This window comes from Adiantum capillus-veneris, chromosome 1, assembly GCF_014529385.1.
Source record: "Adiantum capillus-veneris isolate H3 chromosome 1, ASM1452938v2, whole genome shotgun sequence".
NCBI classification, from domain to species: domain Eukaryota; kingdom Viridiplantae; phylum Streptophyta; class Polypodiopsida; order Polypodiales; family Pteridaceae; genus Adiantum; species Adiantum capillus-veneris.
Window position 1 is genome coordinate 177,538,733 of NC_140931.1, and position 26,777 is coordinate 177,565,509.

Consider the following 26,777-nt stretch of genomic DNA (forward strand, 5'->3'; position numbering starts at 1 on the left):
TCTCCTAAAAAGATACCTGTTTTCTTGAGGGTTGGCCTCTTCTTTAAAAAGTCTTTCTTTTCTTCCATGGAGGGAAAGCGCAAAATGAGAGCCGGTTCTTTTGAACTCTCCCCATTACCTTCATTCTTCTTGCCCACTCTCCAAGCTTGTGTGTGCGAGGGCTTCTCCACCCCCATCATTGACACCTCTTGGTCCACCTTATTTGAATCTTTTAGGCCGGTCACTCTCACGTGTAGAGCACGTACCCTTCTTCGTTGTTCCTCTTCAATTGTCTTGTTGATGATGTCGGGTGTAGCCGGAATGTCCTTGCCCTTTCCCTTCTTGACAACTTCAATCCACTTTTCAGCCTCTTCCACCTTTTGCGTTTTGGAGAGAACCTCCACCCATGAGGTCTTCTTTTCTCCTTCCTCCTTTATTTCTTTGACTTGTGCTCGAATACTATTCAGCTCATCTATCATTGATGGCTGAATTTCTCCATCTTCAAGGTGTCCTCTCTCTTTAGTTTCGGCGAGTTCCTTCCGAAGGGCTGAGATGCTACCTTTTAGAGCTTGAATTTCAGCCCGGAACTCCTTGCGCTCTAGTTCCCTCCCCGTTCCTCCCTCTTTTTCCATTCAAGAAGTGAGTTCTTCTCTTTCTTTCACTCATCCATGTGAGCTTTGCATTCTTTCAACTCTCTTTCAATGGCTGTCATCCTCTTGCTTGTGACCATGTAGTGGACCGCCATCTTTCTTGCCTATTTGTTTCACTTCCTGAGAGAGAGAGAGAGAGAGAGAGAGAGAGAGAGAGAGAGAGAGAGAGAGAGAGAGAGAGAGAGAGAGAGAGAGAGAGAGAGAGACTTGAAAAGAAATCGGAAACTGCTCCCGATAGCGACGCATCTATGATCATCGAATTTGTTTCAAAGTCAAAGTATTGGAGTTGTGGCTCATCATCCTCATGTTGTAAGTGATTGGCTCATTGCTGTGAGGTCTCCTTTGCGCAGATGATGACCTTCAAAGTGAGAGCGAGCACGCAAATGATGACCTTTAGATACAATAAACACCAGTGCAACAGAAAACGAGGTCAAGGAGGTTGCTAGAGAGATGCAAGAGAGAGAGCGTGAAAAGCCTGCGGCTCTCCCTTTGCCCTGCCCTACGCACGAGACAACTTGCGTGAGTTCTACCCTGCGCGTCCCCTGCTCCTTGCCGCCCTGTTGTGGCTCACGCTACTGCTGTATCAGAGAAAGAGATGCTGCATGTCCCCTGCTCGCTGCTGCTAGAGAGAGAGAGAGAGAGAGAGAGAGAGAGAGAGAGAGAGAGAGAGAGAGAGAGAGAGAGAGAGAGAGAGAGAGAAGAAGAAGAAAAAGAAGAAAATAATTTTTAACGTCGTGGGAAACTATCCCAAGAGACCTCAAAGATCTATCCAGAGAGAGAAATGAAATGAAATGTTATATTAACGTCTTCAAAAGGCCAAAGTGACCTATGAGACCAGAGAGTTACAATGGGGTGTTTCTGATAGAGAGTCAAAATAACAAGATGACAAAATGACAAAATAAAATACTATGGAATCCTTAACTGCTAGGTGTGAGCTAAGCAGCTAGTTGGGATATCTAGATCACAAGAGATCCAACATCGGTCGTTGGCGGATCTCATCAATCTCCTCCATGGTCAGTAGTCTGGCCGGGCGTCGTGCGTGTCGGGCCAAAGTGATCCAAATCCTCTGATGCAGCCCCCGTCAATACTGTGTAGTCCTCCGCAGTCGTGGGCGTCTGGATCTCCCCAGCTCGGTCGCTCGGTCGATCAGTGTGCTTCTGGTGTGAGGCGACGAGCTCTGCTATGGCAGTAGCTCCTCCAGGTGTCCGGAGGCAGCTCTTGTCACGTGACACATCCCAACCCTATGTGTCCATGGACAAGCTACACCACAGCAGGGTTCAGTCAGCTCAATCAAGTCTAGATTAGCAGTGATTTGGCACTCTTGTGAGTCTATTCGTAGACCGTGCATGCCCAGTCACTTAGCATAGATGCATATCCTCCGGTTGCACATAGCATGATCATCAGTATTCCCTTCAGAATCCATCAAATTCAGTCAAGGGAATTTTCCAGTGCATTTAGCCTATTTTCCTATTTTTGGTTATTTTCACTTATTATTTTTAAGTGACTTTCCAACAAAAGTAGGTAGGGCAATTTTGCTAAGTTAATATATAAGCAAACCCAAGTTAGCACTTTCTGGCGGAAGAGGCAGTAGGAGCTTCCCGCTCAACAGGCAACTTCTCAGTAGTACCCCCCCCTCAGCACCCACAGCAGATACTATCGCCACCCTCATCACATCTCTTGGCGTTTTTCTTCCACAGTAAAGCCTCGCCATCAAGCACTCTTCCTTGGCGTATTTCCCGCGACCAATAGCCCCCATCATTAGCGTTTTTGACAACAGCACCATCAGCGTTTTGACTTCATATCCCAGATCAGCCATTAGCGTTTTACTAACGCCAGCCATGCTGAGTTTCTCCAGCGTTTTCAGCCATGTACTAACGCCAGCAGATCTGCAAAAACTCAGCGTTTTGGATCAGCAATCCCAGCGTTTTTGATCAGCAAATTCAGCATTGAAAAACGCAGATTTCCAGCAGATGAACAGTAGCAGATCAGCCCCAGATTGGTTGCAGAAGTTCCCCCATCATTAGCCAAAGAAAACGCAGCCAAAACAGTCATTTTCAGCCACCGAAACAGCCCCCGAATTCAGCGAATAGAAGATCACAGATTTCAGCCTAAAGTCGTTGTCGTCATCGGCATAGTCCTATTGCATCAGTCCATTGCATACGCATTGTACACCTTCGTGCAATCAAAGTTAGACCACTCTCGCCGACGAGGGTGGGGCCTTCGGAGGAGGGTTTCACAACCTCTCGGGTGTCGTATCTCTTCTCTCTCCTTCTCTTAGTCTCATTCACTTGCACGCACAATATCCACTCACTTTGTTAGTGATCACAACACTCTACAAGACGGAAGGCTCTAACTAAAAGGAACCTTGAGCAATAAAGATCACTAATCTTGAGAAAATACAACATTCATTCCGCTGCACCTTACAGCTCTAAAGAAGTCTGTGATCTGTCTCTGAGACTGGCTAGCCTCTCCTCTCATCAAGCTCTCTGTGTCTGCGCAGCTCGAGCAAAAACAGACCCAGGCATCTCTGATCCTCGTACCGCATGACTCTGGAGAGTGGTCCAAAGCCCTCCCTGAACAAGCAATGGAAGTGGCCTTGTATCTCGTAGTAGACGGGGCAGTGGCATGTGTAGTGCAACTCTGTCTCAGGCTCGATGTCACACAGGGGGCATATCCTGGCCTCTGCTGGTACTCCGTTGTATCTCCCAGTCTCGATCTGCAGCTGGTGTGAAGATGTGCGTATCTGGCCAATCGCACATCGTATCCCATGAGACAAGTGGGTGTCCATGTATCTGGGCCTCGTCACAAAACCGTCCTCCGTAAGCTGGAGAAGATGCTCTCTGTAGAAAGCCATCTTCGTGCCCAACTCCTGTGCTGGCTATATCCATGTCCTCCTGGTGTCTAGCTGAGTCAGGTCCTGGCGGATGAGCCTAGTGATCTCGGACTGTGTAAGAGTCAGAGAGGGTGCATCCAGTGAGTACTGGAAGGGAGGCAATCTGTCTATGTTGAACCCATGCGCCTGAAACCATGATGTCATCCCCCCATACTAGCATGCTGTATCTCCCTGCATGGCTAACTGTCGAGAGGACTCAAGTGCAAGGCTGGCATATCTGTCTCTTGGAAGTTCCCCATGCGATGTATGAAGGCGACAGATCTGGTGACCGCCTCAACCACTAGTGGGGGGGCAGCTAGCTCTGCCCGGACAATAGCACGTGGTACTAAAGCCTTAGCTCTAATGAGCTGCGAGATCATAGAGACCAGAGGCTTCTCCATGTCCCCCCATCCATCAATGCGGCGTGTCCTCCCGTGATGATCCAATGAAGGTCCCCAAATCTCAGCTCCATAAAGCAAAGCAGAAGCCACCAAAGTGTCAAAGAGCCAGAGCTTTGTGCGAGGCTCTTGAAACTGAACCTGTCAACACATCCTTTCCAATCTACCCAATGCTGCATGGGCTCTGGTCAATCTAGTCTCTGCTGCCCTCCTCAATGAAAATGTTGGCCCACTAAAAACCACTCCAAGGTAAGTGTAGGCATCTGTATACTCCACTGTCTCCTGGCCGTATGTGAATGCAGGCGCTGACCTCCTGATCCACTGTGGGGTGGTATTAAATACCATGACCTTGGTTTTACCAAGGTTGACAGACAAACCACTTTCCTGGGCTAACCTATGCAAAGCATCCAAGTGACGTTGCATCCCCTCCGGAAAGTCGGAGATCAACACAATATCATCAGCATATAACAATAGTGGAATCCATGTCCCTGCCAGCTGTGCACCTCTATCACATCCCTCTCAATGTAGTCAAAAACCTCATCCACATACATACCAAATAGAGTAGGAGAGAGCGGGCAACCCTGCTTCACCCCAATAGTTGAGTGAACCGGTGTGTGGAGAGAGAGAGAGAGAGAGAGAGAGAGAGAGAGAGAGTGTCTTTCTCTTATTCAGCTATGCTAGACACTGAATTTTCTTCAACCAACCAAAAACTTTTGTATAGAAGTGTGATGATGCTGCTTGTCACATGTAGTTTTCAGGCTGTCCTTTGCAAACACAATTCCTTAAAGCATGACCTCAGCTATGCTTGTAGTGTATATATATATTATACTGTGCAGGTTTTGATTTGGTAAGCAACTAGTACTGCTTGTCCTGCACACCAGTCGTAGTGTACTGAAAACGTTTAGTTGCACTCTATTCAGGTGAAGGAACGTTGTAATGGGCGCCTGCCTGGAAAAATTGGGAAAAGACAGGACCAATTTTCTTTTTGCCACGTCGATGACGTTGCAAAGGGCTGTGTGGCTGCAATGAACAAGGGTCGAATAGGGGAGCGCTACCTTCTTACTGGAGAAAATACTTGTTTCAATGAAGTCTTCAGTCTGGTCGACAGTTTAAGAGGACAGAAATCTCTGCAGTTTGAGATACCCATGTGGTCCTTGGAAATGGTTGGCTGGCTTTCTGTGTTTTGGGCGAGAGTAAGTGGATCCACCCCAAATATCAGCCCTCCGGTAAGTAGAACATCTTTGCTCTGTGTCTTCTTTAGTATCTGTTTGAAAAGTATGGAATGTTATGGAGCGAACTAAAAAAATTAAAAAGTTTACTGAACTTATACAAACATCCATAATCTTAGAACAACTGAGTAGCACAACCTAGTAGCAACAAAATTAGTCAAGTCAGGCATGTTCTTTTGGGGACTCTGGAGGTGCATTACGGGCTGATGTATGCATGATGTAGGTTACTAGGCATCTGTACCGTCGATTTCTCACTGGCTAATAATGCTGATCTTATTGTTTTGTTTTTTTATGATGCACAAAAACTGTGTGATGGTAGATGGTTCGGGTTTTCAAGAAACAATGGTGTTACTCCCATGAGAAGGCAAAGCGAGAACTTGGGTATGAGAGTAGGCCTTTAAAAGAGGGTGTTGCACAGTTTCTCACTTGGATGGAGTCTTCTGGACACATCCCTAAGCAGTAGCTCTAAATATACAGTTATAACCTCGTCATTTTCAGTTCAAGGCTCAATGTTTTCTGCCTCAAGTGGTCCATCATAGTTTCAAGGACGTATATTAAACTTTTGAAACGAACCACTAATTACCCCCCCTTTCTTCGAAAAGGAGGTCTCTGTAAAGGTTATTTTCTTTGGGTCAAGTAAGGGCCAACTTATTGAACAAAAAGACATTGAATCTAGATATGATCATGCTGGGTTGACTTACTTTATTGAAAGAAGAAGCAAGCCAAAAGGCTTCTTTACAAAGGTGGGTCAAAATTTTCTATAAGAGCATCTTGCAAGAGTTGGCAATGTCATCTCACGTGTCAGCCCAAAGGCCTAGCCTCTCTCCTATATAAGGAGCTATTTTCTACCAGCAGAAATCAGATTATGGATTTTTCTACATTATGAGTGGTATTCTTGTTTATCCTCCAAAATTAGCAATGACAAAATGACAACAAATTATTATCATTAATTATTAGCAATAAGACTCATCTAGATTCTACTCTGTGATCTTAGCTTGAGTAGCTTAGTGTTGGGCGTGCCCTTGAAGCACCTCCTTGATCCAACACCCTTCTTGGTTCGATTGGCATTTACAAGAGTAAGTTTGTGTAGGCAATTTGCACTTTGCATAAGTACTTTCATCTGTCAAGCTTCCATTGTGCATTGTTAACAAGCTCCGTTTCTAATGACACAATTGAGCTTTGAGAATACTCTTGAATCAATTCTTGAGCTAATGTTTTAACTGGAGATACGTTGGGTTTGATTGGAGTGTGCATATTGGAATTATCTTAGTCAATTGATTAAGTTCACCCCAAGTGCTCATTTAGGTTCATTATCTCTGAGAAGACTGAAAATAAGTTGTTAAAAACTTTTTCTTTTGCTCCACTGTAGTTTGGTGTCTTGGTGAAGAGGTGATCTATTCTTGGAAAGATAAACTGGTGTGCTTGAATCTCTAGGCCTCTTCCTTTTTAAAGGGAAGACATGTACGTGTTGAGGTTGGTCACGGTTAATGAATGGAGTAAAGGTGGAGTGGATCATTAACCATATTGTCCGTCAACCACCGTCTACGGAGTGTCAGTGTGCACTAGACCTCGATACTTGTTGTTTGAGTTTTTGAGTTCGCTAGTTGGGTATAATTGCTCACTAAGGACTTTATTTGTCTTTCCTACTTTGCAGGAGTATATTCCCAACCAAGGCAATGCCCAAAACCTAGCATTATTCTTGAATAGATTTCTCACAAGGACAACGTCACTACCTCTTATAAACAAGTTTCACACGGAAGATTTGGTTGGAGCTCATTGTGATAAAGTGTCATATCTCTACACCTTCTCAGGTGTTCACAAACAACTTCAGTACACCAAAGATTTAGTTGGAGCTCATTTCAACATCAATAAAGTGTCATATCTCTACACCCTCTCTTAGAGGTAAACACAACAAACTACTTCAGCACCAAGACAATTATACTAGTGCAACTTGTAGCCAAGGATGAACAAGTCATAACGATATACGTCCAGCTTTTTACAACGGTTAACTTTTGGTGCTAGGTATCCAGACAGAGACTTACCTCTAAACGTAACTTCACAAAACAGTCATGGGGGATGCTTTGGACTTATCTTGCCTAATGGCTAGAATCAAGAGCACAATCACCCTACTAACATACAATTAGTATTTGATAGAAGAACAGTAGCACCCTTTTGAAAACATTGTCAAAAAACTTCTGGCGGGATGGCCTTGAAGAGGAAAGAGCATGAATCCTTGTGGCAAGTTGTAAAAGGCATATTTTTTAGCTGAAGTTTGTGTTAATGCATCTAAATAGAAGATATATCTTTGGAAAAAATGCAAAAACAAAGCAAACACACAAACAATCTTTAAAATTTCAATGCCTTCGTCATGTCAAATCCATCACCTGACCAATGTTGACATGCTATAGAGAGGTGGGTGCAATATGCCACGTATTCAATTCTTCAACACTGTTGAGAAGTGCATGCATCCTAACTCACCACTCGGCCATTCTAGATCCACCACTTGTCCAATACAAACTTGTTATATTAACATGTGGAGATATGGTAGCTCCACCACTTGCCCATTCTAGATCCGGTACATGACTATTCTAGATCTATACCTTTATATTGGATATATCCACCACTTATCCACCATTTTAAATTGCAAGATGGTGGACATGTCTATTAAAGCCACTTTTCCAATTTAAACATGCTACAAGGAAGTAAGGGCATGCTAGATTTGCCACGTAGTGAGTTGAGTCCACTACTTGGCCATTATAGATCTACCATGTGTCCAACCCAAACATGTTGTTCACGATTGATTGCATCCTAGCTCCATTACTTAGCCATTGTAGAAAAAACAATCAACCATTGTAGTTTCACTAGATAGCCAAGATAAAGAAGTTGAGAAGAGAATGTATTTTAGATCCACCACTTGGCCACTCAGATCCATTAGTTGGCCATTGTAAATGAGATAATGGAGATTGGATGCATATAAGATTGACTTCTTGTCCACTCTAAACATCCATATTAATCCACCATCTAGCTTTCTAAATAAGAGTTTGAAGAATGGAAGCATCCTACATCCATCACATGGCCATATTGAATAAGTTGTTAAAGAGTATGGGCATGCCAGATGTACCACCTGGGCCATCCTAAGAAAATTGTTGAAGAGTGGGTATATCATAGATCCCTCACTTGTCCAGGGTAAACAAGTTAAATATTGTAGACCTACCAGTTGTCCATTGTATGTCCACTAGAAGTAAGTTGCGGAGAGAATTCATCATAGGCAAGTTGTTGAAGAGTGAGGGCATTTTAGATTTACCACTTGGCCATTTTAAACAAGTTGTGGAAGAGTACATACATCTTAGATCCACCGTTTTTTCCTTTATAAACATATTGGTTTAGAGTGGGTGCAACGTAGGTCATCCACTTGACCATTCTAAATAAGTTCTTAAATAGTGTGTACATCCTAGACTCACCAATTGGCGATTCTGAACAAGCTCTGTTAATTGTCTCTCCCTTTTACATCACTGAGTTTGTTCTTGTCTTTAACTCTCTTTGTCTTCAAATTTGAATTTCAAAGGGCAATGTCAAAGACTGATTAAATAATTCTCACTTTTTCACTCTCTTTCTTAATTTGAAATTCTAAATACCAAAAAATTTGAAGGGTAAGGGGAGGAGGGTTGTTAATTTTATGGGGATTCTTCATATTGATTCAAAAGGAATGGAATTTGATCCATTATCACAAGACTTGTTTATTATGATTCTCTCCTTTTTTCTGTAGAAGTTCTCTCTCTCCATTTCCCCCCAAAAAATTCGCACACACACACACACACACACACACACACACACACACACACACACACACACACACATATGCATGCATGCATGTATGCAAAACTAGGCTTTTCTCAGGTAACTCAGAGATGGAGACAAATTATCCTTGGCTTGTGAGTAGTAAAAAAAGTTTGTCTTGAATTAGGCTCGGCTTGTGAGTAGTGAGAATGTTTGTCTTGATTTGGCCTCGCCTTGTGAGTAATGAAAAATGTTTACCTTAAGAATCTCAACGACGATTTAGACATGGTGTCTTTATGTTTGAGGCTAAATATTACAAATTTTGAGCTACAAGTTTCTGAATTCTAGGGAGAAAAAAATACACATTTCTAGTTATCATGGATGTTGAAGGCATCAAACAGAGCTCAAATTAAAAGACTATTAGATCGTTCAAGGAGAAATTTGTTTAACATCCTAAGCAGTACAACCATGCATGCAACACTTTGAAATTTTCACCTTGGCAAGCTCAAAACGAGCCCAGAAAAGCGCACCCAAGACCTAGGAAGGTATAGAGATAAGAGTGTCAAAATAGGTCATCATCAAACTTTGTCTATGTTCAATTAGAGCTATATATATATATATATGTGTGTGTTTATTTACTTATTTATTTATTTATTTATATTTATATATGTGTGTGTGTGTGTGTGTGTGTGTGAACAATTGTCAGTGAGGCCTATAAGATTGGCCAAGCAATACATCTAGACTGGACAAATTGAAATTGTGAAGCTCCCAATGCTTTGTAAGTGGCGATCTGGATGTTCTTGTGGTGGTTGTATAGCGTGGACAAATAGTTTTACAATGGGAAACTATCCATTCTAGTATGCATCTATCTCTTGAACACAAGTGATGGGTCTAAAAACAAGAAGTGATGAATTTAGCATACCCATCTACTAGCAACTTCTACAGATTGGACAAGTGGTGGACATCTAGCATACACCGTCTCCTCAACAACTTGTATAGGTTGGATAAATTATAGATCTAGAATGGTCAAGTGGTGGATCTAGGATGCACCAATGGCTCAAAGTCCTATTTAGATTGAACAAAAGGTGGATTCAAAATGTTTAAGCAATGGATCTAGAATGTACCCACTTCTCAATGGAGGTTTTATATTGAAGAAGTGGTGGATCTAAAATGATTAAGCGGTAGCTTAGAATACACTCATGTAGTAGTTACATGTTTGGATCGAACAAATGGTTATCAACAAGAGCACAAGTGGTTGACCTCAAATGGCTGAATGGTGCATCTAGGAAACACCCACTTATATGTGGGGGTTATAACGACAAAATGATGGACTTAGAATGGCTAGTGGTTGATCAAGGATGCGCCCACATCTCTACAAGAAGTTTACAGTTATTGTCCACCCGTGCTGTGTTGCTTTGACCTAAGCTTTGCTCATATGTGCACCCACTCTCTAATGGCTTGTTTAGGATATTCAAATGGTAGATCTTGGACGCACCCACTCTTCAATAACTTGTTAAGAAGGGCTAAACGGTGGATTTAAGATTTTTCCACTCTTCAACAACTTGTTAATGTGCATCTAGGGTGCACATATGCTCTACAACAAGTCTATGTTAGACAAGTGGTAAATATAAAGTGGCCATGTGATGGATTTAAAATAGCTAACTGATGGATCTAGTGTGCCCACCTCTTTTCATGTCAAGTTACATTGGACGTGCGGTGGATCTAAAGTGGACAAGTTGTGAATCTATGATGCACTTGCCTTTATCGAACATAGGCTAGTTTAAATTGACAAATTTGTTGATCTAGGATGCATCCACTCCTCAATATCTTTTCTAGATTGAATAAGTGTGGCAGTAGAATGGCAATTTGATGGGGCTAGGATACACAATTTTTAGATTGGAAAAGTGATGGATATATCTACTATGCATCCGCTTCTAAAACACATACTTAAATTAAACAAGCAGTAGCTCCAAGTTGCATGTACTTCTTCTAGCACATCTAAATCATGTAAGTGGTAGGCCTATAACAACAGTAGGGTGGCCCCACTGCAACACTTCTCAAGAACATGGATAATAAAAAATGCATCCTCTTCTAAGCAACTCGTTTCAATTAGATAGGGGATGGTTGTAAATTGTCAAAGTTGAAATATAAAATATAGATAACTATGTTAAATTTGGGAATTGGTGACTTTTCTTCTATCTAGGATAAAGTCCAATGTTTATAAAATTGCCTATTGGTGGATCTAGAATGGCCTAGGGGTGGTCCGACATTACATTCAAGAGAATGAATTTGTAATGCATCAAGAATGGATCATGATTAAATCCAATGGTGAATTTTAAATGTCTAGATTTAACAAGTGGTGGTAGACTTGAAATGAACAATTAGTGGAGCTCAAGTGCGACCACCTTTATATAGCTAGTGTAACTAGTGTGGTAGGACATACAACTTTGACTAAGGACAAAATATATTGTTTTTGAGTCATCTCATTATGCTTTTGAGTTTGAGAACCTCAAATTGGTGGGTTTCATGATAGATTTTCAATATGGACCAAAGGTGTTTACCATTTTAGAGAATGAAATAGTTGGTATTGGTTGCATTTGGAATAAATCCAAATTTAACTTATCGAGAACAAAGGTGGGACTTTGAAATGTGTTAGTGTTCGTGAAAAAATGTTTGAAGGATACGATATTACCATTTCCTACAATGGATGTGAGTCCATTGCAATGATATTTTTCCCTAAATGGAATGCACACTGGTGGATCTTGTAATTTCTCTAATGAGGGTAAAGGTTGACCAAAAAACATACATGCTATTCTTACTCCATCAAAATGTGTCAATGCTCGTTAAAATATGTTTAAAGGATATGATATTACCATTTCCTATAATGGATGTGAGCCCATTGCAACGATATGTTTCCCTAAATGCAATGCACACGGATGGATGTGGTAATTCCTCTAATGAGGGTAAAGGTGGACCAAAAAACATACATGCTATTGTTACTCCTTCTACAAAGAGGTGCTACACCTTTATAAACATGCAAGAAAAGGGGATATCTTAACCAGTTTTTAATCTCTATCCAGTTTTATAATTTTTATCTTTACTTAGAGTTGTAGAGAGAGAGAGAGAGAGAGAGAGAGAGAGAGAGAGAGAGAGAGAGAGAGATATTTTAACATTATTTTCAATATAATTCAATAATTTAATATTATATTCAATTGTTAACTCACCACTTTATTATTGTAAAGTCTTTAATTCTTATAACTTTTAATTATGAATTATTAAGTTGTTATCAACTTAATACTATAGCCTTTTTCTATAATAACTTATTAGCTAAGCCCTCTATTATAACTTAACAACTTTGATGTTATTAATGTGTATTTTGTTCTTATTATTACAAGTATTATTATAATGATTATACCCATAAGCTGATTTGTGAGAGAGAGAGAGAGAGAGAGAGAGAGAGAGAGAGAGAGAGAGAGAGAGATTTAAGGAGGTATGAAGAGAAAAAGAGAAAAAGGAATGTAGGGTTTTTTATTGTCTTGACAACTGAGGAGTTAATGAATATTCACAAGCAAGATATACTTTAATATCAACAATCCAAACACTCATTTCAACTCCATTAAAACACATAAAGGTGGAAACACTCCCTCTAGATCTTTGAGGATATGCATCATTTGGATAGCCTGCTTCAAGGTCCACATAGTCTTGTTTCTTATACGCATCCTTCTATTGCTTTCACTCATGCTTGTTTTCTTCATAGGCTATCTAAGAGAAAGAGCTCCACAAGCACTACAACATTGACATGGAGCAAAGGTGGAGATACTGTGAAGCATGAGGCCTTTTTGAAAAACGGTGAGGTTCTACTAAGAGCATACTATCTTCAAAGTTTGCTTCCTCCATCGTATAGATTTCTTGGACTACAACCTACCACCGAAGAAGAAGGCCCCATTTCACAAATCGACCACCATGAAGGCCATGAGCATTATTTTCTAAATATGTCAGTTTCGACCACATACGTCCAATAGTGCTTTCAAAAATCTAAGGCGTGCATCAAATGTAATTTTCATAGATTCTGAAGACATAAGCAACAATGACTCTCACATGCATTACTAGATTCTTCTTACAAAGTAACAACACATCAATAGTGACCACATACATTACAGTGCACTTCAAAGGGCACATGGAGGTAACATGTGTAGTGGTTGAAAAATAAGTCTCTCCGTGAGATTTTAGAAAACATCATTCTTGCAACCAGAAGTACTTCATACTTTATGAAGTGCTGGTAAGTTTTATAGTCATAAGGGCCAATATTGCACGATTTCTACTTTTTCAAAGGCCATTAAATGTCATTCTTAGATGTAATGTGATCCATGTACACGATTTTTTTGAAAAAGATTGACACATTTTTTTCATTATTGTAAGCTGCCTTATGTTCTTTATGCTTTTCAAGAAGTTTAGAGTAGATGATTATCTCAACAAGGAAAAGTCTCAGACCTATGCTTACAAAAAATTTCCATACATCATCGTGCTAAATATGACTAATGCTTTTGTGAGTCAAAATGGAATTGCATTAGACTCGTAAAGTTCAAAATGCATTGCATTAGACTCGTAAAGGCCAAATGTCACATTGATGGCTGTTTTATGGATATTCTCTAGAAAAATTGCAAAAGGCTATAACCACTTTAAGGGCTATCCTATTCTAGTAGTTAGATCCATGAATTTCATTAAATAGATCTCTTATGCGTGGCACCAAAAATCGGCTCTTTACAATGACCTTCATCAATGCTTAATAGTCCACATACATTGTGTAGTATAATCCATGCTTCTTTTGGATTCATAACATTAGAGAAGAAAAAGGAGATAAACTTGCTCTAATCAATACTTTTTCCATTAAATACTAGAATTCCAGATTATGGGAATTTTGTAATTCATTAGCTTTAGGTAATAAGGGACTTTCTCACTTGTTATGGAAAAGCATAGGGCAACCATGGTTGGGAAACTTTTTCAAGGAGATTGAACAATATTATTACAATAGTACTTTGTGTGCATTAACAACGTTGAAAGTAGATTTATAGACATGGAGTGTTTATGAACACTTTTTTAAGAAACAAGCAATTTAGGGTGTTTTACGAGGACTTTTGCCGAGGAAAGAAAGCAATGGACAAAATGTAACCTAGAAAGAAAAATATATGAATAGGTTTGGGAGGATAACATAAAAAAGCAACATACTAAAAAGTAAAAGAATTAGGATACTACAGTTTGTTCTTGGGACACAATAGATTCAACATCATGTTCATCCTTATTATCAGCTCATATCAACTTTTTAATCTCATTGATGGTCCAAAAACCCCTTTCAACAATCAAAATAAGCCTAGTCATTTGTGACACTGCCCTATCCTGCACAAGATGTATCAATAATTTCTTGTGGTTAGGTGACCTATGATCATTATCAACATAAAATACTACCCTTGTTGAGAACCATACTAGAAAGATGTTGTTTCATCTATGCAAAGGAAGACATATTCTTCTTGTTGATATTCATCATGTGATTGAATTTTTCTCTTGGTTTGTCCCCTCCACGATAATGTTAAGTTTTTTCTTCAAAACCAATGGATATATGTACCTCTTGTTTGAAAATCATGGTTATCCCATCTAGTTGATGAGATCCTTGAGATTTTGGCCAAACATATTTGTACAATATTTCCTTTGAAATAATTATCTTTCCAAATTCTTGAATTGTATTATTATAGTATAACTATCACATGTCTATAGTACCTTGGTACATTTTAACTATCTCAAACCTTACAAAAACCTTATGTAGTTGTTGAATTTGTGGGTATTGATTCCTTATTTTCCTTTACAAATTTTACCATGGGAACTAGAGATCGATTTCTTTGTGGTAGCATTGGTTTACTATTAGCATCATGCTTCCAAAAATGGATACCTCTCCATTTTGAAACACCTACATGTGTGTTATATTGTATCATTGCATCATCGTACATGAAGAACCTAAATTGGAGTGGTTTGAGTGACCCACAAGTGCTACTTGCCCATAAAAAATGTAGCCATCCTTAAAGGTACATAGGGGCAACAACTTCTAGGGAGGTCACCCCTTGTAGTATTATTTTTGTGCAACCCGCTTAATAGAGATGTTCCACAAATTGGTCTTGCCATCTAGACCCCAAAACTTTAAGGTGTCAAAGACCTCCAATCTAACCAATCCACAAGTTGGGCTTACCTCAACAACCACCTCCTTAAGCCAAGATTTGTCCTCCTTTGTACTAGAATGGTTTGCTTTCTTCAGAATTGGTCACCCATGCTCATCCAAATGTGACATGGGATGGGAGTGAAAGGATCAATGGAGGAGACATGGCCTGGACAAATCTTGAGGCGCAATGGTATGAAAAAGACTAGCACACGTGTCATAGCTACAGTCACACACTTGCAGCTCGACGAACCCTCAACCCGGCACATCTAAGACTGATAGCCTAGCCAAGACACGCATGCAAAGTTTTTGAAAACCAAATGTGCATAAGATGACTGTGTATTCATGGCTCACTCAGATGACGTGGCCACTCATCAATATCTTGCCCTTCAATGAGCCACGTGTCACATATAGATGAGGGCCACCCATCGCTTCAACATGTTCTTCACTCAAAGGTTGAATTCAAGGTCCGCCTCAAAATATGTAAGTGTAGCATGTGAGTTCACTCGGAAGGATTTTTTATATTTCAAAGAGTTACATAATTACATGTACAAGAGGGGTTAGAAATTGAAAGCATTACAAGTTTATGAAAGTAAAGGGGTCTTTTCATTCATGGTGAAGTGCGTGTGGGGTTTCAAGCCCATGTGAGAAAGTATTCTTGTGGTAGACAGACTGTGTCACTCTTTTTAGGAGCATGCATGCTGACCACAACTTCAATGGTCACTTTTAGATATATGTAAAAGCTCAAAAATAAATAACAGTCTGGAATTTTGTCTATCAATCTCTCTCTCTTCTCTTGTTCTTATTATGCTCGCTTGTTGCCTCTCTCTCTCTCTCTCTCTCTCTCTCTCTCTCTCTCTCTCTCTCTCTCTCTCTCTCTCTCTCTCTCTCTATTTTATAGGTTCAGATTCCATACCTAGAAAATCAAAGTCAAGGCATACCTCATACGAAAAAACTTTTAGAGCGTCGTCAAACCTCTTTCAACAGACAAAGCGGGAACAATGATTGCAGTCAGTCGAGCTTTTATATGCGGAACAACAAAGGAAAGGTGAGCAGACACTTGATATTATTTTGACTTCTCTTGAGGACAATTTTATTCATTATTTGGATGATATCACATCTTCGGGTGAAGCCTAGATAGAATTAGAAACTCTTTTTGGTGTCAAAGCTAGATACTCTAAAATGAGCTTAAATATGGAATTGTATTCTTTAACCATGCGTGTTGATGAAAATATAGCTGCACTAGCTAACAAGTTAAAGTGCATCCGAATCTAGCAGTATATGTTGAAGCTCAGGTACCCATCAAACCTCTTATTACCGTTTTACTCAATAGCTTACCTGCTAAGTTTTGTAAAGTTGTGACCATCTTGAAGGGAGGAAATCATTTGCCTTCTTTGGATGGTATGGTGAATTTGCAGGAAGAAGAGAAAAGAGAATTATGTGCTACTTCTTCCATGGTTCCCACAACATATGCAATCAGTGGATGCACTTCTACATCAACTTCAACAAGAACGTCCACTAATACTAGATTTTGTGTAATTTGTGGGTGAAATAATCATTAAACAAAGGATTGCTTCACCAAAAATCCTTGTGAATTCATTGTGGTAAGACAAACCATTCTTCCAATAAGTGTTTGAAGAAGAAGAAAAGTCAAATTAACTTTGTTGATGGTGTTGTTAAAGCACAAATGGTCCTCGTCGAAAGTGATGTCCTTTTGTTTTCTAGTTTGTTTATATTGTCATAGTCAATAAATCTTTTACAAGTTATAGAAATTGCCACGTTGATAAGTGGTAAGACCTTCCTATGTGTTGGTTTGGTCGAGTCCTTTTGTTCCCTCCTCATTCTTGTTCGAGGGAAGTATACACACCCCGATGTTGTTGCCGGCCGGGGGGGGAGGGGGGCTTCTACTCATGTTTTAGGTTGTTTGTTAGACTCTTCCATGTTTATCATGACCTTAGTCACTGGTTTGGGCTTGAGAGGGGGGTTGTTGGGTTTCAAGCCCATGTGAGAAACTGCTCATGGTAGACAAACACACACCACTCTTTCTAAGAGCATTCATGTCTATTATAACTTTAATGATCACTTTTATATATATGTAAAAGCTCAAAAATAGATAGCGTGGAGTTTTTTCTATCACTCTTTCCATCTCCTTACTCTTGTTATTCTTCTGCTCGCTCGTTCCCTCTCTCTCATGGTTCAGCCCCACTTGCACTTGCCATAGCCAAGTACTTAATTGTGTGTGTGTGTGTGTGTGTGTGTGTGTAGAAGGGTTTTAAAAATACACCTTGCATGTACGCGCTATAGGTATTTTTGAAAGGTGTACCCCTGTGGGGCTCTGATACATGCACTCGAAGGTGCACACACACACACACACACACACACATTGTATAGCTAGAGCTCCAATGGTGAGCTCCTCCAATCTTATTGTCTTGCATGTCGTGTCGTGCTCTCCTTGAGGTGTGGGTTGCAATCAGTTACTCTGGCAACAAACATGAGGTTTCCTTCCTCCTCTTTCTTTTTCGCTTTTGATTTTGTTTCGACCCCCTCCCTCTCTCCTCCCTCACAAATCCGGATCCTCAAGCCATGAACAGAGGAAAGCCCATGCATAGAGCTTAACCCATGAGCCGATCTGCATCATCTCACAGTGTCTACTTCAAACCACACCTCTAGTAATAAGTTTCATTTGAACATTAAGCTCAACCAACTCTATGCAACGACTAGAAGTGTTTATTAGAGACCTCTCAAGGATGCTAGAGAAGCTCAAGGGCTACGAAGAGAAGGACAAAAACACATGAATATTTGGACAAAGAGAAGCATTTACCCATTGGACCCACAAACCGGCACATATCCACCTTTTCGTACACGTCATGACCTTATGAGATTTGTTGGAGATAGAGAAGATGGGTTGCTAGGCTATTGTTCAAGGCTTTGTCAATCACAAAACTATTATGTCCAATACATAATCTTTCTCCAAAATTCTGTATGTGCTAAAGACAGAGATTAAGAAATTAGAAATGAAATAACAATTCTAACCCAAGAGAATGATAGTTTCAAAAATCTTATAGAAACACCAGTAGGCGAGTAAGGTCAACACAAAGAAGAGATTTTGAGACTTTAACAGAAGGATTTGGTCAAAAGAAAAAGAGAATGAAACTTGCTAGAGAACATGTACCAAGCATTTTAGGGTTTGATATGTTACTACAAATGAAAGAGTTAGATTTTCGAATGAGAATAATGAATAGAGGTTAGAACTTGTGCTTCTACGTACCTGGACCCTCATGTGTAATCAAAAGGTTTATCGACATCCACTCACTAGAGAGATGATGAGATTTCAAATGAAATATCACAACCAAAAACATTGTAACTAGGTCACTTTCTGTAAGTTATTTTAAATATTTACGTTCCGTACTTAATATTACCATGTGTCTTTGGTATCATGTTCCGCTATGATAAGAGGCTAGGAGAAGATTGCTGAGAGGTGGTTTCCAACGGACTATAGCTACACGCTGGATGATTGTTTTCCCCATAGAGATTGATGGTGTTACAACTAGAGACGAGGTAGAGGTGTCTTTTTTGTTCGTTTGGAAAACTAGTTGGATGTATGACACTACTCAATGTTGTAATACATGTGTCTGCAATACATTCTTAATTGACCTTTTATATGAGCGAATAGTTGCTAGCTACATTTACTTAGCCTTACGACTATCTTTTGAATGTGCTTGCAAAATGTGGTGGTTTGGGCTGAGTTTGAGCGGAGGTTATGAGACATTATATGTGCTTAAAGCTAGATGTGTGCTATATGAAAGATGTTTGTCCACATGGTATGTGGACCAATGATATGTTGATGCAAGGCCGCCAACTTACTATAGGAGACTTTAGACATTGCATTTTGATGTTTTGATTCAAGTGTTATATGTATTTGGTGGCCATATGACGAGACATGACATTTGGGTGATCACGTGACGAGATAATGTGATTGGAGGTTTATTACCATAGTATAAGATGCATGTCACACTACCATTTGAAATGTAGTTTAATTTTAAAGCTTGTTGAATTGATTTGGAAGGTTACTCTCTCTAGACATGGCATTTTGGTGCTTTGATTTGTGTCCATGGTGACAACATGACATTTTAGTAGAAGCGAGATTAAAATATGATTGGAGGTTTACTACGTAGTATTATATGCATGTCACACTACCACTTAGAATCTAGTTTGGTTTTGGGGCTACTTCAATTGACTTGGTAGCTTACTTCTACACTACTTGTGTTTGGTATTCTTCATAGTCCTCAAACTAATTACAAACGATGCTTTTTTATAAAAAAAGTTACGCTTCAATTCAATAAGAGAGTGCTTAAGCTTACATTCCCTCAAGCATAGACATGCATGCGTGTCACCTTTAATTGTTTGGTAATTGAAAGGATGCACAATCCAATGTAGGCTTTTCTCATGCCACAATCATATTTTCGGACTGATTGGGCTGGTTGTTTTGACATGCAAGTGTCCACAAGTCGTTTTTGTTTCATGCTTGGCAGTCCTTAAGTGTAATACAAAGGTTTAACTTGATATAAATTTTCAACTCCAACAACTCCAAAACGGAAGCTCGCAAATATAAAATCCGCTACCAAAAATACTCACATAATGTCTGTGTTTGGGGCAATTCTAAAGAAAATGAATCTCCCTCGAAAAGAATAGGAAAAACATGTGAAACAAGCTGAGATCTAGCATTCATCCAACACATAAGAATCAAGGGGTGGAGGGGAAGCAAAGACATCTTTCAAATTGGGGGGTGTGTGCGCGTGTGGACACACACAGGCAAGAGCACATGCTGTACGTGACATGATCCCTAATAAGCTGCACAATGGCTGCACGCTGATAAATGACTACATTGCAGCTGTACATGAAGAGCAGGAAAACTGAAGATTCTTGCCGGAACACTTTTCCGTGTCTTTAGTTCTTTGCATTGGGCAAGTTTTAAAAATCAGTTGACGCAGCAAGCCTACGAGCACCTGCAAGCAAACGAAAAGCACAAACAGAGGAAAGAAGGGAACGATGTAGCCCACATTGGGCCATTGGGCAAAGTTTAACATACAATGAACAAGCTTGTAAATGAGAATTCCCTTTTTCCAAAAGGGAATCTTAGCCTGCAATCTTTTTACACTATTAATAAGATATTGCAATGTGTTTTGGGGACATCCGACACACTTAAAGAAGCTAATTGTGTGGTATGAGTTTCTTTTCAAAACCTTTTCTTTTTACACAGGTCTACAAGATGACATGGGACGTCATGGATCTTCAAAAAAGAAGAGCCCCAGTCATGAATCTGTGGTTTAAAACTGCTTCCGCAATGGGACGTTGTCGATAGTCTGCATTTAGCATGGCCTGTTATAAAAGTTAAGGTTAAATAGTGTGATGTAAGTGTTCATAAGGTTGAAGTGCAATAGTTGGTTTCTAAGAACCTGGAGCAGTTCCCATCCGGCTCCCTCTCCCAAGTCAAGAAACTTGATTGCTTCTACCCAGTTGTCATCAGCCAAGCAATACCTGCACATGGATAGGCAGGCACATCAACCCTAAACTCACAGACTCATCCTGTATAAAAAGGGATTGCTTCATTGTCTAGTGCCAAGACTACTACTCAATCATTGGCGCAAGAGTCCAAGACACATAAATTGAAAAAAATTCCAAGGACAACTCAATATTTGTCAGCCACGGCCCACAACACCATATGGTGTGATTTGCTACTGGGCTTTATTATTTCTTCTCAGGTGCTCTGGGGCTTATGATTGGGAGACAGATGAGTCAACAAGGCAGCACGCTGAGTGAGTATGTGCTGTTGGGAAAGGAGATGAAACCTTACAAACATCCAGCCAAGTTGAGCAAAAGTTGCAAAGAGTAAGTTTTACGGGGCCAGCAAGGTGTCATTGTCCTTGGGAACACTCTGGCTACCAAGTCGTGGATTGTTTTGAAGAGGTTCATTTGTGAAGTTTCTGTGTGTCATAAAGTGCAAGGAAATTTAGACGACATAGTTTTTGTGTGAAAGTTAAAGTCTTACCGCCCTTTAGTAAGCGGTTTCATGGTTCCATTGCCAGAATTTGAACCCGGGTCACCTCGATGAAAGCTAGGTATCCTCAAGAAGTGAGCCTTGGTCTGTTTTGGGCAAAGACACAAAGGACAGGTACTTGGAATTCAACTATAGTTGACAAGAGAGATGACACTAGAGAAGAGGGCTCTTCTTCACAGGGTCGACAAGCTAATTCTTCAGCGAGTGAGGTTGGCAAAAGTTCACAGCTGCCATTGTCTTTACCCTTTACTGGTGTGAATGCGCCTCGGGATCAAAGAGCAAGGATTGGGCAACAAGGAGAGGATCTTTGCAGGAGGAACATCCTCAACTTGTAAAGCATGTTCAAGCTCAAGCGCAAGTCCCTTATGTGTCCTAGTAAGACAAGGAGCATTCGCATGTTGTGTAGTCACTTGAGACTCCAAGGCAAACCCTTTCTGTCCATGAATAGGTGGCTAGGACGCCAATTTCTCGGGCTATACCAGTTCAGCCAGCCACCTTTGAGCGCCCAAATGTTGGTCTAAATGGACACAGAACTACCTTTTAGGCTATGCATCAGGTATTTCCACCAACTCCGGTACATCCTGGGTATTTTGGAGGTGGATCTATGTTTCAAACTATGTCTGGTTATGCACTTGGAAATCAACAATATATGCCAGGAACACTGTTTGGGGGTATGCAAAGCATGATGCCAAACCCCATGCATGGTAATGTTAGCTTACAGCAAGGGTTTCAGGGTACTCGAGGCCAGTTTGGGGTGCCATAGGGCAATTTTGGTATGGTTGGTTTTTCCAATCAACAAATAAATATGGCACCAAGAGGCCAAAATGTTAGTGGCCAAGGAGTACAGATGATTCCAACCAATATACCCATGTTGTAGACACTTATGACATTTTGACATTGCTTGACAAGCCGAAACCATACAAAGAAGGTGGTGCAACTGTAAAGTTAGACATTTTCAGTGGTTTTGATGACAAGACGAAGGCTCTTTCATTACTCCAACAATCTGATATTGCACATGCAGAGGGGGATTTTACAGAGGCTTCGAAGCTTCGGAAAGCTGCCACTTTCTTAAAAGGAAATGCGCGTCAATGGTGGACAACTTTGCTAATGCATGGACAAGCATCGTCCACATGGGTTTATTTCAAACAGATTTTCACATCTGCATGGCTGTCAAATGAGTTTGAAGTTGATGTTATGACAGACTGGCACCAACTCAATGCGCCTAACTGCAAATATTTAGACGAGTACAATCAGAAGTTTTTCAAAGCGTTACTTCCAGTAACTTCCTACAAATTCATGCCATTGACATAGCAAAGAGAAAAGTATTGTTGTGGACTACCTAAAGGGCTCAGAAATTACTGCACAAAGACTATCGCCACCCTTACTCAATTGATTGAGGTCATTGGTAATGCTTTGTTGACACGTCGTTCTCAGAACGACTTGCCTTCCGTGCTTTTTTTACGCATGCGATTTTATCCCCTTTACGTTGAACTTATTTAAATGGCCTTTTAAAAAAATATATGGCCAAGGACCTTTTTAAAGTAAAGTATGAAACCTATACTTTGTTAAAAACTCTTACAAAGAGAAAACTCACTCAAAGAACTCACGTTTGAGTCACGTGTTCCTCTCTCAAAGCCCATCTCTCCCATCTGCTCGTGCTCATGCTCTCCGGTCGTCACCTGCCCACTTTCGGATAACGCTGACGTGCAGAGCTTCCCAAAAAATCGCAAAGAAATGGAGTACTAGGCAATCTATTGATGATGTGTAAAGCTACCATAACAACCTCTCCCCAAAACTCAGGAGGTAAATTCGCCATGATTCCTCTAGCTCAGGTGAACAACGTGAAGACATGCCAGGTAACACTCAAATTATGTTCACCCGTGCTTTATATACATGGATTACGAGTACTTTTCAGAGCTTGATCAACGCATATCTGCTTTGGAAAATGCAACTGTTCAGACGAACATTTTTGTATACCCTCTCGAAGGAGCCATACAAAGGGTTTAATGCTTGAGTTGTTGCTCTCGAAAATATGATTGAGTTGACGATTGTACGCGTTTCCGAGAACGACACCCATCTTTAGTAATTGTAGATGCAAATTGCTGCTTTTGGGCATCCATAGGGTGGCCCCACTGCAGCAATTCTGTACAAAACTACCAAATTCTCATGGGAGGAGAAGGAATGTACAGAATTAGCTATAAATAATTGGCTTCATCTGTGGACCACGTACTTTAATCTCCATGAAGAGCATGATGAACGGAGATTCAAACGATTCCTCTCTATTTTGTGCAGTAAGGCGCTTACCTTGTGGGGTGATATGATAGAGAAGCCTACGACTTGGGGCTGATTTTTGCGTCAAATTCAAGGACTCCGCAAAAAATGGGTCCTTTGAAAGCCTGTGCTAAGCTACAGACGCTTTCGATGAAAACTATGTCCTTTAACAAGTATACTATGACTTTCAAGAAAGCACTCACCTTTTGTAAGGTGGACTCTACACACGTTGTGCATATATATCTGTTGGGTCTGCATGAAGATTATCGTTGGGCCTTAATTAAGGATAAACAGAACGAGAACGGGGGACACATGAACGTTTCAAGAGCGGGATGCCCCCGGGGTAGCGGAATGGGAAGGGGGGGCCGAAACGGTAAACCTAAAAAGCTGGATTCAAACTAAATGTTAGTAGAGAGCCACACACACCCATTACTCCAAGTAGAGTCCTATTTGGACATGCTTTTCAATAATGCTTAAGGCTTACACGAGGGAGGGACGCCAGATGGAGCTTAAGACTCGAAAGTGAGCCTTGAGGGAGAGATGGAGCTTGAGCCTTTAGGCTTGAACTTCAATGAAGGCTTGGATTGGAGCCTTGAGGCCCGAGGGAGAGGGAGAGAGAGTTTGAGGGAGAGGGTGAGGTTGAGAGCTTGAGGCTTTGAGCCTTGAGGCTTGAACTTTGAAGCCTTGAGGGAGAAAGAGAGGAAGGGAGAGCCTTGAGGGAGAGGGTGAGGTTGAGAGCTTGAAAGAGAGACTTTCCGTTCCGGCCGTCCCGGATCGCATTCCGACTGCTATTCCGGTTTTGTTTGGAAAGGGAACGTTCCATTTCCATTTCCGTTTCCGTTCCGATGAGGTGTCCGGCTTGGGAACCTGTTCCGGGAACGGGAGGGCCCTGTTCCACGTGTTCTTTGTTAGTATGAGGATAAAGCCCCGACTGATGTTGAGGATGTTATGGCAAAGGCCAGAACATTCCATTTTGATAAATGGAGCGAATTATGAAAAGGAAAGAAGTTCTGATTACCAATCTGGTGAGGGCACTTTGAAGAAGCGGCCTTGATTCCAGCAAAAGTCGAACTCGCCGTCGTGACCTTCTCTCGACACCACTTTGCGTGGTGCCTAAGAGAAGAAGAAAGCCAGGAATTCTATCATTGCAGATGCAGTGAAGAAGGGACCTTGTTTTGGTTGTGGCTACACGGGCCACCATATTTTAGATTGTCCTAGGAAGAAGATCAAGAAACCACAAGGACGCCCTTCGGTTCAAATTCACGCAATCTTAGGCAACTCTGATTTTATTCATGTTGAAATCCATCACTTAGCACATAGCTCATGCACTAATTGTACGTTTAGCACCAAAGTGTTTGATAAGCATGATCTTCTCCATTTTCCCGAAAAGATCAATGGTCACGACGCAAACGTACTCCTTGATGATGGAAGCTCACATAATTTTGAGGGACAGTCACGACGTGACCGTACTCCTTGATGATGGAAGCTCACATAATTTTGAGGGATAGTGACCACGAGTATCATGTGAAGATGGGTGGAGATGAAGACATGGATGTATGGAATTAGATGGTTCAAAGCTTGGCGCTCGAGCTAGCTGATTAAAAAGGAAACCTGGATTTCCACACCGTGCGTTCAGACAGAGCAGATGTTATCTTAGGGATTCCATGGTTTTTTTATAAACAAGATACGTTGCATCTAGACTATGTACATCACCCTCTTGTTTTTGTTAAACAGGACATGCCTCATGTGTCTGTTTCGCTTTGTAATCAGATTTCTATAAATAATGAGTTTGCAATACAAATTGTCTCTGCTTTGGAAATGTGTAAGGATGCAAAGTCTTCTGATGTAGACTTTTGTAGACTTCTATTACTAAAGATGTTTCATGTTCTTCTGTTGAACTTCGGGATTCTGACGAGTCCACCCTCATCCAAGAAAGCATCACTAATTTCAAGGATGTTTTTCTTGATGATCTACCTCAAGGCTCACCGCCTTCGAGAGGAGAAGATCATGCCATTGAAGTGGTGGCTGGTAATCAGCCTTTTTTCCAAGCAACCCTATTAGTTTAGTAAAACTGAGAAGGACGAGATTCAACGACAATTAAAGGATTATCTCGACAGGGGTTTTGTTCGGTCAAGTAAATCTCTGTGGGAGCGCGCACCTATGCTACTTTTTCGGAAGGAAGATAACAGTATGCGTTTTTACGTGGATTACAAGGGCTTGAATAAGTTCAGTGTTAAGAATATATATCTGCTTCCACGTATGGATGATCTGATAGATCGACTCCATGGAGAGTGATACTTTACGAAGATAGACTTGCGATCATGCTATCATCAGATACGAATCAAACTGGAAGATGTTCCTAAAACGGGTTTCCATACGCGCTATGGTCACTATGAGTTTTTGGTCTTACCTTTTAGTTCGACCAATGCTCCTGCTACGTTTCAACGGATGATGAATGATCTGTAGAGATCGTTTCTTAGCAGCTTTGTTGTTGTATTTCTCGATGACATCTTGATTTACAGCTGAAGTTTATCCGAACATCTTGCACATATACGTGTTGTTCTCGAAGTACTGAGAGCTGGTAAGCTTTATGCCAAAGCCTGTAAATGCAAATTCTTCAAGAAAGAGCTTCTTTATCTAGGTCATATTATTACTAGCGATAGAATTCGCATTGATCCTGATAAGTTGGATACAGTATGAAATTGGCCCATTCATGCCAGGTAAAGTTCTTTTTGTTGGGGGTAAAAGCCTAGAGGTCACTCCCGATCTCCTCCGGACCGTTTCCAACACGTAGCTCTGCTTGAGAGCTTTGCAGATACTTTTTATATATATTCAGGGCTTGTATAGGCATAATACTTTATTTATTGGCCGACCACTTGGACTATTTTTAAAGGTTTCACGCATAGTTACCAGGAACGGGAAAACGGAATGGGAACGCGGAACGGGGAACGGGGAACGGAGACCTGAAAACGGCCATTCCCTGTTACTATGGTTTCACGTTGTCCAAGTGGCCAAATGGGCACATTTTAATAAAAGAGTCTCTAAAACCTCATCACTTAAGTTTTTTGGACTTCTAAAACTTAAGTAGCTCTCTCTTGCAGCAAGCGATCACCAAGGGTGATCTCATTGATCCTTTCCTGTCTATGAGTGATGACTTGTCCCAATCCTGGATAGTGGACTCGGGTGCCTCTTGTCATGTAACCCCATCTTAGAAGTGTTTTGTCACTTTTGATGCATGCATTTATGGTAAGGTTTATCTTGGAAATAATCATACTTGCACGATTGATGGAATAGGCACTATTCATTTGGCCCTTGATAATGGGCAAGAGCTTGTTTTGCAT

General features: G+C 40.8%; 2 protein-coding genes across 3 annotated transcripts in view; one reads left to right on the forward strand and one right to left on the reverse strand.

Moving 5' to 3' along the window:
- Nucleotides 1-5,870, forward strand: part of FLDH (NAD(P)-binding Rossmann-fold superfamily protein) — a 45,605-nt gene extending 39,735 nt beyond the window's left edge. Inside the window, exons 4-5 of the mRNA XM_086523631.1 lie at nt 4,820-5,125; nt 5,448-5,870. Coding sequence (XP_086379757.1) covers nt 4,820-5,125; nt 5,448-5,591 — 450 coding nt within the window. The 3' untranslated portion in view covers nt 5,592-5,870. The remainder of the gene's footprint in view (nt 1-4,819; nt 5,126-5,447) is intronic.
- Nucleotides 5,871-20,146: 14,276 nt separating this feature from the next.
- LOC147466066 (Protein kinase superfamily protein) overlaps nt 20,147-26,777 on the reverse strand; it is an 84,571-nt gene continuing 77,940 nt past the window's right edge. For both annotated transcript variants that reach the window (XM_086523640.1, XM_086523636.1), the window contains exons 11-12: nt 20,564-20,645; nt 20,147-20,486 (exon numbers count right to left, since the gene is read on the reverse strand). In XM_086523640.1, the coding sequence (XP_086379766.1) occupies nt 20,400-20,486; nt 20,564-20,645 (169 nt within the window). In that variant the 3' untranslated portion in view covers nt 20,147-20,399. The remainder of the gene's footprint in view (nt 20,487-20,563; nt 20,646-26,777) is intronic.